This window comes from Haematobia irritans, chromosome 2 (assembly GCF_050003625.1).
Source record: "Haematobia irritans isolate KBUSLIRL chromosome 2, ASM5000362v1, whole genome shotgun sequence".
Lineage (NCBI taxonomy): Eukaryota > Metazoa > Arthropoda > Insecta > Diptera > Muscidae > Haematobia > Haematobia irritans.
The window spans coordinates 121,142,638-121,157,036 of NC_134398.1; the positions used below are offsets into that span (position 1 = coordinate 121,142,638).

At 30.4% G+C, this 14,399-nt stretch overlaps 1 protein-coding gene and 1 long non-coding RNA gene across 2 annotated transcripts in view; both read left to right on the forward strand.

The window, feature by feature from the left end:
- Window positions 1-14,399, forward strand: part of synr (BH3-only protein sayonara) — a 25,316-nt gene continuing 10,917 nt past the window's right edge. The window contains exons 1-2 of the mRNA XM_075296014.1: window positions 1-295; window positions 536-1,087. Of these exons, the coding sequence (XP_075152129.1) occupies window positions 188-295; window positions 536-1,087 (660 nt within the window). The 5' untranslated portion in view covers window positions 1-187. The remainder of the gene's footprint in view (window positions 296-535; window positions 1,088-14,399) is intronic.
- LOC142226124 (uncharacterized) lies at window positions 9,566-10,043 on the forward strand. Its single transcript, XR_012719606.1, has 2 exons — window positions 9,566-9,773; window positions 9,841-10,043. It is a non-coding gene; the product is annotated as an uncharacterized LOC142226124 (long non-coding RNA).

Consider the following 14,399-nt stretch of genomic DNA (forward strand, 5'->3'; position numbering starts at 1 on the left):
AAACGTCGATTTGAAACAAACGTACGGATAAAATAGTAAGTGGTCGCGTGACTTCATTGCAAACGGTTTTCCTTGATTCTAGAAGAAGGAGGTCAATGTTTTGATAAAAAAACGCAAAAAAAACAAAAAATCAACGAATGAAACCACTCTATAAAAATTCCTGATAAAGGGGATCATGATCTAAATTATGGGCTGTAACTCGTCCATGGATACGAATAGTGTTTTAGATGAACCTGCTGCCGCTGGACTAAACGGATTAAATCTGCCACCCTCACGGTGGCCCCTATCGCACACGGTAATTAAAGTCATGTAAATTTCATTCCAAATTAATTGGTACATTTCGTACCTAGCTTAGCATATTCAAAGGAACTGCGTAGTTGGCTTATCCTAAAAAAACGAATAGGATAGAAAAACTTGTCAATTTAATTAGAAACGGACATGCGATTATAACTTCTGATGAAATTTGATTAATTCTGAGTATTTGTGGACGTGTGTGTGTTTGTGTTTGTGCGATTGTATGCATTTTCCTTTTTAGAATCATTCCGAAGTGATACGCGAGTTTGTGCGATTAGATGAAGCCATTGGTAAGCTAGAGGGGACATGTCCTGGTCCAAGATTGGCAACATGCGAGGCTTGGATAGAACATCTGCAAAGTCGACGTAATGAGTTACTTGGTCTAGATTCACGTCTACTCAACGATGATGGTTCATTATCAAATCAGGCCACTCTTCCTGCAATCTCCTCATTAGCTCAACAACCACACTTACCCTCACACATTATGGACGATAATCAAGAAATGTATATCGATGGATTTACAGCAGAGCAAGCCTTGCCATACAACAACAATAATGCGGTGGCCATGCGAGGCAGTGGAGGTGTTAATTCAAATGGCCAACAACCAGCAAATTCATTATTTCCGCTTCCAATGAAATACACCTCAAGCAATGGGGCAATTGGTGGTAATGATAGTCTGGCGGCTAAAAATGACGGTGTTGGTGGTGGCGGTGGCATGGTCAATGGTGGTGTACCTCGTTTGTTTCCGTCAAATAACTTGGTGGCAAAAACGCCTTCGCATGATTTAGTTAATGTGAGTAATGGTCTGACAAATTATCCTCTGTAATTTCTATATTTATTCTCTTCTTTTTATTCATTATGTATGTGACAATATATGGCATAATTTTCTATCGGGGACAATGAGTTATAAGAATTTTATATACATTAGTATGAGAAACAAAGAGAGAAAATTATATTCATTGACCGAGAGTTAATCAGATTTTTTTTTTATTTTGAATAGGTATGAGGTTCTAAGAATCAATTTAGGGGTACGAATCGTTCCTAGAGTCACCCTTTGGAGCTTTTTAAATTTCTTCTGTGATATTTAAGGAAAGTGTCTCACTTGATTTGATAAAAAAATTGGGATGTCTAGACGCCCAAAAAGATCGGGCTATATGGGAGCTATACCGAAACAGGGAACGTCGCCCTCGATTTAATTTTTAATATTATTTTTCGTTTTCTATTCTTTAAAATTTTGCCGAGGTTACCTTCTTACTTACCGATTTTTGAAGACATGCACCCAGAAAAAGTGACCACTTCTTTAAGTTAAAATTAACTCATTGTGAAGGAAGTTGAACTTCGTATAGCGCCAAAGACATTTTTATTTGTTTGAACGATGTGATTTTCGTAGAAATTAGGTAGAATGCATTCTATATATTAGCTAACATTTACTATATTTATGTACCACTATACTACAGAATGAAAAAAATTAACTGAATTGAATTCATATATGGAATGATTTTATTGAACTTTTTTCATTCATTTGGACAAATCTTACATATTTGTGGTGAACCTTTTACTTCAAAATTAGAACTACTTACCTTCGTTTTTAAATACAGTTTTATTTATTTATATAGGCAGTTTTTTTCTTCAAAAAAAAAGACATGTTTTATTAATATATTAAATATATTTATTAAGAGTCAACAGTATTTCCAATTTCCATGTAATATTACCAACTGTAAAACGTAATGGTTTTCTTCTTCTTGTTCCTTTCACTTTTAATCCTTTCACTACCGAAATAAACCTAAGGATAAAAACTTTAATTTTTCGCTTGTTTTTACTAGTACTAACAGCATGTAAAACAAAAATTGTCATGTTAAGATCCTACCTCAATTACTTCAAGAGCTATATGAGCTTGTTCTGAAAATTTGATTCTTGAATTGTGACCAAATCGCCTTACGAAAAGAAGCGCTATTTGGTCTATAATATTTTTTAAAGTGTGAGAAAAAATACAAAAAAGAACCCGAGAAATTATCAGCTATAGTTTTTGTATAAATGTCAATTTACTAAAGACATACAGACAAATTATCTCAAATTTTCATATTTTTCGTTTATTGTTAAAGAAGATTATAAAAATGTATTTTTATGCTCAACAATATGGAAAATATTTATAGCTTAGTTAGATTAAAGCCTCTAGTTTAAAATAGCATCGAGAAATAAATCGAAACTAAGTGGGAAAATAGAATTTGATATCTTTTTTCAAATATCCTTCCAAGTGGACATCGGTAGTGAAAGGGTTAATAAGATACTGCGTAACGATTTTGTCCTCCTTTTACAATTTCAATACCTACAAATATAAAAAATCATAAACCAATTTTTTCACAAAAGCGTCACTGTACGAATGTTACCTGATAATTGAAGATTCCAAAATGAAGACGAATGAAGGGGTTATTATTCTGTTGGTGTTTTCACGAACATTGATAGACTTATTGTTTGTTATTTATGTTCAATAATTTTGAAAAAAAAAAGAAACATTTTATCACTAATTTAAAATAACAAATATTTTATATATTTTATTTGTTATTTATAATATTATTTTACTATATTATATTTTAACAACAACGCGATTTCAACCAAAAAACAACCCACGCGCAAACGTATCGATTATCTGTGAATAAAATTTTCTTTTTCAGTAGTAAATTCGTATACCCAGCGAAGAAAACAGTATTAGTAAAATTCCATGCCTTAATCTAGTTAATGAACTATTCCTAACTGTTTTCAGTTTAGGATTTTTTTACTGAAACAAGTAAATTTTATTATTTCACACAAAAATTTAACTTAATGGAAATAAAATGGCTAAACTAAATTGATAAACATTTTTTCCTTTAGTTTCGAAGGCACTTTTTTCTGGGTGTGAATGGCCCCTTATCCATTTTATTGCATTATTAAATCCGCAATTTTTATTTATTTGTTTGTTTATTTATTTATTTATTTAATAATTTATTTATTTATTTATTTATTTATTTATTGGAATAATCAAAACGCAATCGAAATTGTTTAGAGCACTAGTGATTGTGATTCCAATCATTCGACATATTGGCAAAGTTGACAATCTTCAAGTATTGAGATAAAGCTTCAAAACCTTAAACTTTCTTAATGAGAGGATAAAGCAGAAACAGTTTCATCTCTTCACGTATACCAATCCGGTATATTTGTCGTTGACAATCCATCTACATTTTACATTTTTTTAATGTCATACAATGACACTCATTCGCCGTGCGCCGCCAGCTTCCATTAGTGTATCTAATAAATTTTCTAGGGGGGGCAAAGTTCCCCCTTTTTAAGATTTTTAACTCATAATTTTTAAGTGAAATTTTTTAGATAATAATTTTAGATAATACTGCCAAAAGTTCGCCCAGTCCGAATCTTATGTATCCTCCACCATGGATTGCATCTACAAAGTTCTACTCACGACTGTCCTCCACAATCGAAGTATTTGGACAGTTAGTATTTGGACAGAAGTTTGGACGGTTACGGATGGTAATGTGTGTTAAACCTTCTTAAACATTGTCTTCAAAATTTTATGTTAGTCTATATGGAGTCTTCGTTAGATGAAAGAGGTATATACGGCCTTCAGTTCGGCCGGGCCGAATAATGAATTCCCACCACTATGAATCAAATATAATTGTTTCTTTGAAAACTCTTCGTCGTAGGGGGTTACTTAAAAATACACACAAAAAAATATTTTTTGTTATCAATCACGAAATTAATTGATCTAATTAATTTTTAATTGACATGTCTTCAATCACAGAAATGATAGTATCAAATAAAAAATTAATTGATCCAATTAAAAAATTAATTGATATTATTAATTTTTGTGATTGATTTTTGTTTCCATACAAAAATTTATTGAATCAATGAAATTTTTAATTGAAACAAAATTCAATCACTAAAAATTAATAGTATCAATTAATTTTTTTATTTGATCAATTAATTTTTTATTACACTTTCAACTAATTTTTTAATTGGTACTATCATTTCTGTGATTGAAGACATTTCAATTAAAACATTAACCCTTTCACTACCGATGTCCACTTAGAAGGACATTCGAAAAAGACACCAAATTCTATTTTCCCACTTAGTTTCGATTTATTTCTCGATGTTATTATAAAGTAGAGGCTTTAATCTAAATAAGCTATAAATATTTTTTATATTGGCTAGCACAAAAATACATTTTTATAAACTTCTTTAACAATAAATGAAAAAATAAGAAAATTTGAGACAATTTTTCTAGTGTATGTTTCTAGGAAATGGACATTTATATAAAAACTATAGCTGATACTCTTTCGTTTTTTTTGTATTTTTTCTCACACTTTGAAATATATTGTAGGTCAAATAGCGCTCATTTTCGTAAGGCCATTCGGTCGCAATTCAAGAATCAAGTTTTCAGAACAAGCTCATATAGCTCTTAAAGTATTTGAAGTAGGTTCTCAAAATGACAATTTTTGTTCTACATGCTGTTAGTACAAGTAAAAACCGAAGAAAAATTAAAGCTTTTAACATAAGGTTTATTTCGGTAGTGAAAGGGTTAATTGGATCATTTTATTTCGCGACTGAATCAGATTTGTTTTTGTTTTGTGTGAACTATATCAATAACAACTACTTGTGCTAAGTCACTATTATCTGCCGATTTTATGAATTTTTATACCCTAAACCACATAGTGGTTTGGGTATAATAAGTTTGATCGGCCAAAGAATGTGCTTACCAGAAATATTGATTTTAGACCCCATAAAATATATACCGATCGACTCACAATCACCTCCTGAGTCGATCAAGCGCTTGGTGTCCGTCCGTCCGTCTGTCCATGTATTTGTTGTTCACAGGATTCCGGTCGCAATTATTAACCGATTTTGATGAAATTTGGTACAGGGAGTTTTTTGAGCACAAGGACGAACGCTATTGAATTTGGAAGAAATCGGATCAAATTTAGATATAGCTCCCATATATATGTATCGCCCGATTTCGACAAATGGGGTAACGTTGCGCGTTTTTGCAAACGCATCGTCACCAAATTTGGCAAAAGGTAATCTTTTCCATCGCCCTTCAAGTCTGCAAAATTTCATCCAAATCGGTTCAGATTTAGATATAGCTCCCATATATATGTATCCCCCGAAATTTGGCCACAAAACCCTTATTTATCAACCGATCTGACCAAAATTTGGCTAAATGCAGTCTTCTATAGCACTTACTATATGTGCAAAAATCATCGAAATCGGTTCAGATTTAGATATAGCTCCCATATATATGTATAACCCGATTTTCCCAAATTTGGCCATAGAACCCTTATTCATTAACCGATCTTACTAAAAGTTTGCTAGATTCAGTCCTCAGTACTAACTATATGTGCAAAATTTCATCGAAATCGGTTCAGATGTAGATATAGCTCCCATATATGTATCACTCGATTTTGAAAAATTCGCCCCTAATAACCTTATGTTTGACCATACAAGCCTCATTTCTTAACTGATCTTACTCAAATCTTGCACCTTTTGTGGTATTAATCAAACCCGCAAAATATTATGCAATTTGGTTCAGATTTAGATATAGCTTCCATATATATGCATCGCTCTATTTTCCCAAATTTGGCCATAATACTCTTATTTATTAACCAATGTTACTCAAATTTCAAATTTTGATGTACTAGCCGATCGTATTTATACGTACTTGTAGCTTTTACATAAGAATATTGCTCGATTTTTACAAATTTTGATTTATTACCCACACTAATTTAACGATTTTCTCTTTTTTAATAATGTGCTCAATATTAGTGACATACTAACTCCGTAGGTGCAATATCAACACAGCCAGTGTTGCTAGAAGTAGGGGAAATTCCCTATATGTAGGGTTTTTCTAATATTTAGCGTCTTGTAGGGACGTAGGGCCACAATGTAGGACATTTTCACTCAACATAATTTGTAATAATTTTTACATTTTGGTGGCTCTAGAGGAGGAAATTAGAAGCCGGCAAGGCTTGATCTTTAATAATATGTGGTAAACTTTATTCCTGTAGAAAATGTTGTCAACATTTTATTTCTATAGAACATTTTGTCAAAATTGTATTTCTATAAAATATTTTCTCAAAATTTTATTTCTGTGGAATTTTTTCTCAAAATTTTATTTCTGTGGAATTTTTTCTCAAAATTTTATTTCTATACACCGAAAAAAAAGTTTACTATTTTTTATGAAAAATGAACTAACCCATAGTAAGAATGACCATGATTTGGCGCCAAAGATTTTTTTCGTCTAGATAAGTTCATGATTTTCTTATATATTAGTTCATGTATTGCATCGTATTTTAGTTCATTATTACTGCGCTGTGGGAAGAATGCACTTACACTCATTCAAAATATTCCTGCTATCCGGAAAAATTAACAATTTTTTGGGAAACCTGTATTAAGAAATTGGTTTGAAATAAACTGTTTGTCAGTATAATTTTCAAAAAAGTAGAGAAATTGAGGAATTAAAGGTACAACAAGCCTGTATACAACTAAGAAATTGTTCGTACAAAATAAGTAAATTTTCTATAACCACCAGTATTTTATTTCAAAAAATTATTATAATATTACAAAAAACTATGATATAATATATAAAGGATTTTATTATTATATATAAAGGAAATATTTTTATTCGTACGTTGGATGCAGTTACTTGTCGGTAGTTAGTAATTGCTTCTTCAAAAGAGTAATATTTTATGTTATTAGGACTAAACTAATTAATTTAAATTTCCATGTTTTCTATCCATATGAAAGATATATGTGGCATAAGTTGCTATATTCATTGAGTTGTTGTCCAATTTCATCGACTTTGGCTAACTTTTGTTGGGCGGATTTGTCTTATAAGCATCTGAAATTGCAAAGTTATACAAAATATAAGAAAAATATTATCAAATTCTATCGTACATATTGATTTTTAACTTACGGTTTTCAAGAGTATTTCCTAGAGCCAGTAAGGATGTCAGCTTAGCATTAAACAGTAAGAATATTCCAAAAAAATTGCCATTACAAGGCCTGACTACCTGCAAGTGAAAATAATTATTTTTAATAAATTGAAATTTTGGTTTTATTAAAAACGGACAAAATACCGTTTATAGAATAACTTACCACATTGAAAAATCCATCCAGTAGGTATATTATTGGAATCATATCCATGGACTAATGGGAGGTTTTTGAAATTATTCTCAGAATATATTTGAAATAAAAAATATTATAAAATTAGACATAATTTCCACTTGTCAGTATAGCATTTAGTATTTAAGGTGGATATTAAGTTCGAGTTTAGCGGCTAAAATCGCAATTTTCATGATAAGTTTTCTTTAATAATCCACTATAAAAAATAATCTTTATAATAAACTTGGTTTGGGCTATTCTCCATCAAGTTATATTTAAATTTGTATCGAAGACGTATAATTTTATACTTTTCTTACGGCCATTTTCATGTAGCTCAGTTAGGCTTTAACTGCCAGTTAACAGAAAGAAATATGGAAATATCTTTTCTCCGGTTAACTTTAACTGAAAAATTTTCAGCAGTTAAAGGCCGGTACTCTGTTCGGTTTTCGCGTTGAAACTCCATACAAAACCAAAAAATGCGAAAAATTTGCGAAATTTTTTCCATTTGTGATACTTTGTTTTTTCGTGTTGAAAAACTGACGTTTATAGCACGGCGCTATTTGCAATGTGAATTAAGAAATAATTTATTTATTAAAAACTATTTGTGCGGGTTTATAAATCAAACACGGACCATATTTTTGTTCCGAAACTATACAAAGGATCAAAGGAATAGCAGATCAATTGCCCAAGGAAAAATAAAATGTTATTTTGTAAAAACAAGCAACAACCACCAACTTAATCCAATATCGCTCCCTGTAAAATAGCGCTCCAAGCTACCTAAAAAAAACGCCGCTTTCTATGTGCGAAATAATGGTTTCCATAAAAAATTTTCGCAAGAATGAACATAGTACCGGCCTTAAGTTTCTAACTGGCATATGGTATATATACGCAAGATGACAGATATGTAGATATTACGGTTTAAAAGTTCGTTAGCTAACGTAGCATTAACGGGGCTTCATGAAAATGGGGGTTAGTGATTTATTTTTAATTTTAGCGGCTAAACTCGAACTTAGTACTCATCTGTAGGAATTGCTGTAACATAAAAAATATTGATTCAAAATAAATGGTTGCATCTCCAATCTGTGATCCAGATGTAAAATAAATATAGATCATCCTATTACCACTCATGTTGTATATTTTTTATGTAAATCAATTAAAAATCCGCACTAATTTTAAACTATTAACAGAAATATACAGTTCCTTAATCTGCTTCTTTATCAATAAAAAGCGTTTTTGATTTCTCTAACATCACATCATTCACTTCTCAGTTTCTAAAATGTTTCGAAATAAATGTATTTTCATTAATAACCACCAATACCGCACGTACAATTTTTCAAAATTAAAACCACGTGTGCACTTTATAAATGCATCAATAGAACTGAATACAGCAATAAAACTGAAAGACACAAATAGTCATAAAGGAAAAACAACTCCACACACACACACGATCCCTTTCTGATCTCGCTATTCCAAGAAAACAACTCTCACCACAAAAGATACCAACAACACACAAGGAACATTCCATTGTCTCTAGAATCAAAACAACCAACAACAGCATAAATGACGCAATAACAAACACAAACAATCATACGAGATATACACAAAATGTCCCAAAAAATCCCTCACATGATGCAATGATTTCATTACTCTTTTCTCACTTCATTTTCCAGTAGCACGTTTATTGATTAGTTGGAATTCTATCTATAAGTTAAAGTAAAATATATACCAAATTTATGAAGAATCTATAAAAAATGATATACACCCGTCAAGGATTATATTAACTACGTTTTATTCTACTTTATCTAAAATTTTCAATGTGAGGAAAAACACTCCAACTTATAATAAAAAGGGAAATAATCTGTAGGAAGCCATCATACGAATCGGTAATGTCGTAAAGTTAATTTTTACTACAAAAATTTTTTTCCATACAAAATTTTTTCTTAGTAAATTGTCCACATTTCGTAGTAAGATTTTTATATTGCCCATGTATTTTTATAACAGAATCAACGATGCATTAACTACTGTGTTGGAAATTTATTTAAGGAAAAATCCTTCCCATTTCGTAGTTACCCTGCCAGCATTTCAAAGTTCCATTTCATCTTCATCGCTACCACAGACTCGTAAATGTCACTACAACCATCCTACTGTGATGGGGGGCAGCATATCATAAAGTACAAAATGTACTTCATACATGTATTTTGCCATCACTACTTTTACAAAAGCCATTTTATTTTTTGTGAAACGCCAAGCGCAACCAGCTTGTTATATTTTATTTAAATAAAAACGAAAATAAAGTTCTGAAAACATAGATTTTACGCTTAAAATTGTGAAAGGTATATTGGTGAACAATTTTTGATTTTCCAAATGGAATAAAGTGATTGTTTTTCAAATATTTTACAGACACGCTGCCTCCATCGAATAAAAACACTGGCTGATAGACGCTGCAACATGTAACTCGCTACTTGTAACTCTACATCATCATTAATGCAAAAAATTATGTTAAATGTGATGTGATAGTGGTATAAATGTTATATTTTTAAGAATTTGTAAATGATTAATCAAATTAATAAATATCTAAACAAACGTGTTTTACTCGACCATAATGATTCTTTTACCACTATCTTAAAATGTGCTTTTTCTGATTGTTTGGAGGGTCTCTTATTGGCGTCGTTCTAAATTGATCTATAAAGGCACCTAATAATTGCACTCATGCGAAACCTTTTTGTAGTAACTTGGCGTGGTACAACTTCTCAATAGTGACGGCGCTTTTCCGACGAGTTTTTGATATCGTATATGATTGTTTTCGACGTACAGGGGATTCTCAGAAGCGCCCCCAAATTCAAAAAATGTTGGCAGGGTAGTGAACTAAAAAACATTTACTGAATTTTTATAAGTTTTCCTTTAGCTAAGTTAATTTTCGTTGTGGTTACGAAAAATGAACTATATTACAGTAAATTTGTTGAACTATGTGGAAGTTAAAATGGTCCTTAAATTTACAAGACACTTTTTTTTCTGTGTAGAATTTATTGTCAAAATTTTATTTCTATAGAAAAATTTCTCACAAAAATTTGTTTATAGAAACTTTTTCCAAAATTTTATTTTTATAGAGATTTAACAAAAAAGGTTACTAATTTGGGTAGAATTCTACCAACTGTGGCAACCGTGGTGGTAATACAAATTTATATTCTGAGTTATATACGTTGCATATTCATGTTTTAAGATAATAAAGTACTTAGAACCATTTTTGTTTTGTAAATTTTTTTTTAAATTTAACGAAAAATATAGTAGGGAAAATTGTTTGGGAATGTATGGGAAAGTAGGGAACTTTTTTTGTCCTTGTAGGGTAAACCGAACATTTTCCCTGGCAACATTGACTATGAGCTATAGTCAGATTGACACAAAGCACCCATAGACATGTACCCCTTAAGTTTCTTAAATATGTAACTGCGGTTTATCTCCCAGACCTATATGTTACCTCACAAATGCTTATGATTACTAATTCTGTAATGGTGGTTTAGGGTATGATATAGTCGGCCCCGCCCGACTTTCTACTTTACTTACTTGTTTTTATAATGATACTATGTCAATTTTATTTTTTGCGCATCTTAGACACGTAAATAGATTTTTTTGACGGTCAAATGTTCATGCAGTTTTGTATGTATACTGGTCCCACTAATGCCTAAGGTTGCCTCAATCTCCGCAAGCCAAATCTATAGTGGTCCGATATGACGACCCAGAATATATGTATATACATTATAGGAGCTGAGATCAATACTTCGATGTCTTACAAACAAATACTCTCTTATGGTGAAGGGTATAAAAAAAAACTTGGACAATTCAATATATTCCTCATATCTTTTGCCTAATGTCATTACGTATGTCTAGGACATTATGTATTACAAACAAATGCAATTAGTTCTTGATTAGAATTTGTATACAATGGTGCCCTTGAATGACAAGGTTATTGTCTTACCATAAATCCTATTACCTCCTTCCCATTCTCACCACACTCTTTATGGTCGATTTGTTTATATTGTCGATGATATTAATGATTGACTCGAATCCCCAAAAGATTTCACAACAAACAAACATTAATGTCTATTTGATTGGATTAGACAATATTAGAGGAATAAATCTACTTACTATCAAGGACATCAAAAGGAATCGCAATTGTAGGGGACTAAAAATATATTTCAAAGGAAATCACACACTTTTCTATGAACATAAACAAACACGATGAGTGTTACTCAATCTCTTTGAAAGGCGATCTTGCGAGAAGAAACCCGTATATTAAAAAAAAAAAAACAGATTATAATGAGTAGTCAAAAAGTCTTTTCGTATTTTATTTCTTTAAATCAAAAATGTTTTTTTCTTTACTTTAAGAAAAAATTTACCTTTGTTCGAAAACATACGACCTTAACGAAGGGACGAAAATTTTTAAAATATGTGTCCTAAATTTAATACATTTTGTTTAAACAAAGATTATAAACGCTATTTAATTAAATTTTCATTATTTTAAAGAAATTTGTCCTTACTATTTTGTAAATATTCACTGAAAAGAATATGCAAATATTTTTTTCAGTGAACGAAGCTCTGTTCGTTCACTGAAAAAAATATTTGCATATCTGATTAACATCCGCAAAAAAACGTAGCGAAAAAGTAGTGAAAATGTTCTTTTTGGATCCGGAAGTAGTGCAAAATTGGCGATGAAATTGACATGAGCTTTTTATAGGACGGATGTCCACAACTGTTGCACTGAATTTGCATCACTTCTTAAGGCATGATCCAAATTCAGTGGTTTGGATGTGAATTCAAAAAAATTTGTGATATTTTGCCAAATAAATCACTTTTATATTTTTTTGTGATTTTTAAATGCTTTCTAACGCTTGTCTATAACGTTTGACATCAAATATTTTCAAAACTTCCACAATGGATTCAGCATTTTTTTCGAGAGAATTTAAATAATTTGTACCATTGTATTAATTCTTACCCTATTTCTAACTTATTTTGATACAAAAAGAATTAAAATTACCCATTAACACACAAAAAATTACTCTTACACACAAAATTTTTTTTATTTCAATCACGAAAATGATAGTATCAATCACCCATTTTGATTGAAAACCAACACGATTTTCAATTTAATTGAATTTTGTCACGGAATCAATTAATTGTGTGATTGAATCAATTAAAAAAGTGATTGGGTTTTGACATAAAATTCAATCACAGTTTTAATTGAATCAATTAAAATTTAATTAATTTCGCGACAAAAATCAATCAACTATTTGGTTGATCCAATTAAATTATTAATTGATATTGGCAATAAATTTCAATCAAAAAATGTATATAGTTATAGCGCCCCAAAATCGTATTTAGTTTTATTTGAAATAAAAGAAAATATGCGTTTCTTATAAAAAAATCTTCAATATTTTATTTTTCTGAATTACGCTATATTTGGTTTTTGCTATTTGTGTGTTTTGTTCTAACATAACATTGACATACAATTATGATCAATAAAAACTAAAGGGTGAAAAAATAAACTATATAAATCATTATTTTCCTTATCATATTAACGATGTCAGCATGTTGCTTCTAATATGTAGATGCGCCTAGATTTCCAATAAATCAGCAGCCTGTGAGTTAAATTAGTTTTTCTGAAAGTAAATTGAATACTTTTTGTTTAATTAAAAGTTCATTTTATTAACATTACCTTCATAGAATATCAAGTTTAATTCTTAATTCCAGGTTGCAGTTTTATAATCTTCTTTTGCAGTTGTAGTCTTTTAGCATAAAAAGGTGTGTTAAGGAGCTCGGTAATTTAATTTTAGTAACAATTTCTTTCCAATATTTCCACACATTGAAATCGTCTATTAAAATTTGAACCAATCGAAGACAAAAAACAATAGCAAAGCAATGTAATATTTGGTATTATATTCATGACACTTTGCAAATTCTGGAAATAGAAAATAATATAAATGGAAAATACATATTTTTATTATTTTCGGATATTTTTCATATTTTTAAATTCAAAAGAAAGAACTTTTTTACCATTACATAATTCAGCTCATTAGTTTATATATCAGATATACTGCTCTCTACTAGGGTTCAAACTGAAAAAGGCAACAAAGTGAATTTAATGCCAAAAATGCAATTTAATGCCAACAAGGTGAATTTTCCAACACACCCATATCGCTCTTGGTTTTAAGAAAACTAGGAGTGAAAAAATTTACAGTTTTAAAAGAACAATACGGTGCCCACCTTTTGATTGCATATATATTCTTATATTTTTATATATTTGATAAAATGATGGAGTTAATGGAATTGATTGGTTAATTTCACGAAATAAAATTGCTCACTAAAAGAAATGAATAAAAAATATATTATTTTAGTCCGTTTAATGTAAACAGGCTTCAATGGAAAACGTATTCACATTTCACAATTGCTTACCTTCAATTTTTGCAATACCACAAAACACAACCACAGGTAATTTCAAATGCGTTCTGCCATATATTTTTCAAACCTTTACCACGTGGCCATTTGTTGTTGCACACTTTATTTATTTCAACCCTTTACGCGAAAAACAAAAACCAAACCGTTCGTTACCAGTTACTTCCACACGCTCACAAAAAATCGCTTCTGTAACATATACTCCCAAACATATTTTGCTTCAAGCATATACATTTTTGGCTATTGCCCAAACATTTATATGTTTGATCTCTTCCAATATGTAATATGTTTGAAAGCATATTGGTCCAAACAATATATGTTTGGGTAGTCAATTTCCAAACATTTTGTATTTTTGCATCCAAATTCAATAATGTTGTCTTCCAAAAAACAATATGTTATTATGTGAACATATAATATGTTTGGAAGCATTTTGCACCCAAAAATATTATATGATTAAAAAAAATTCTCCCAAACAATATTGTGCTCAAAATTTTATTTATTTATTTATATAT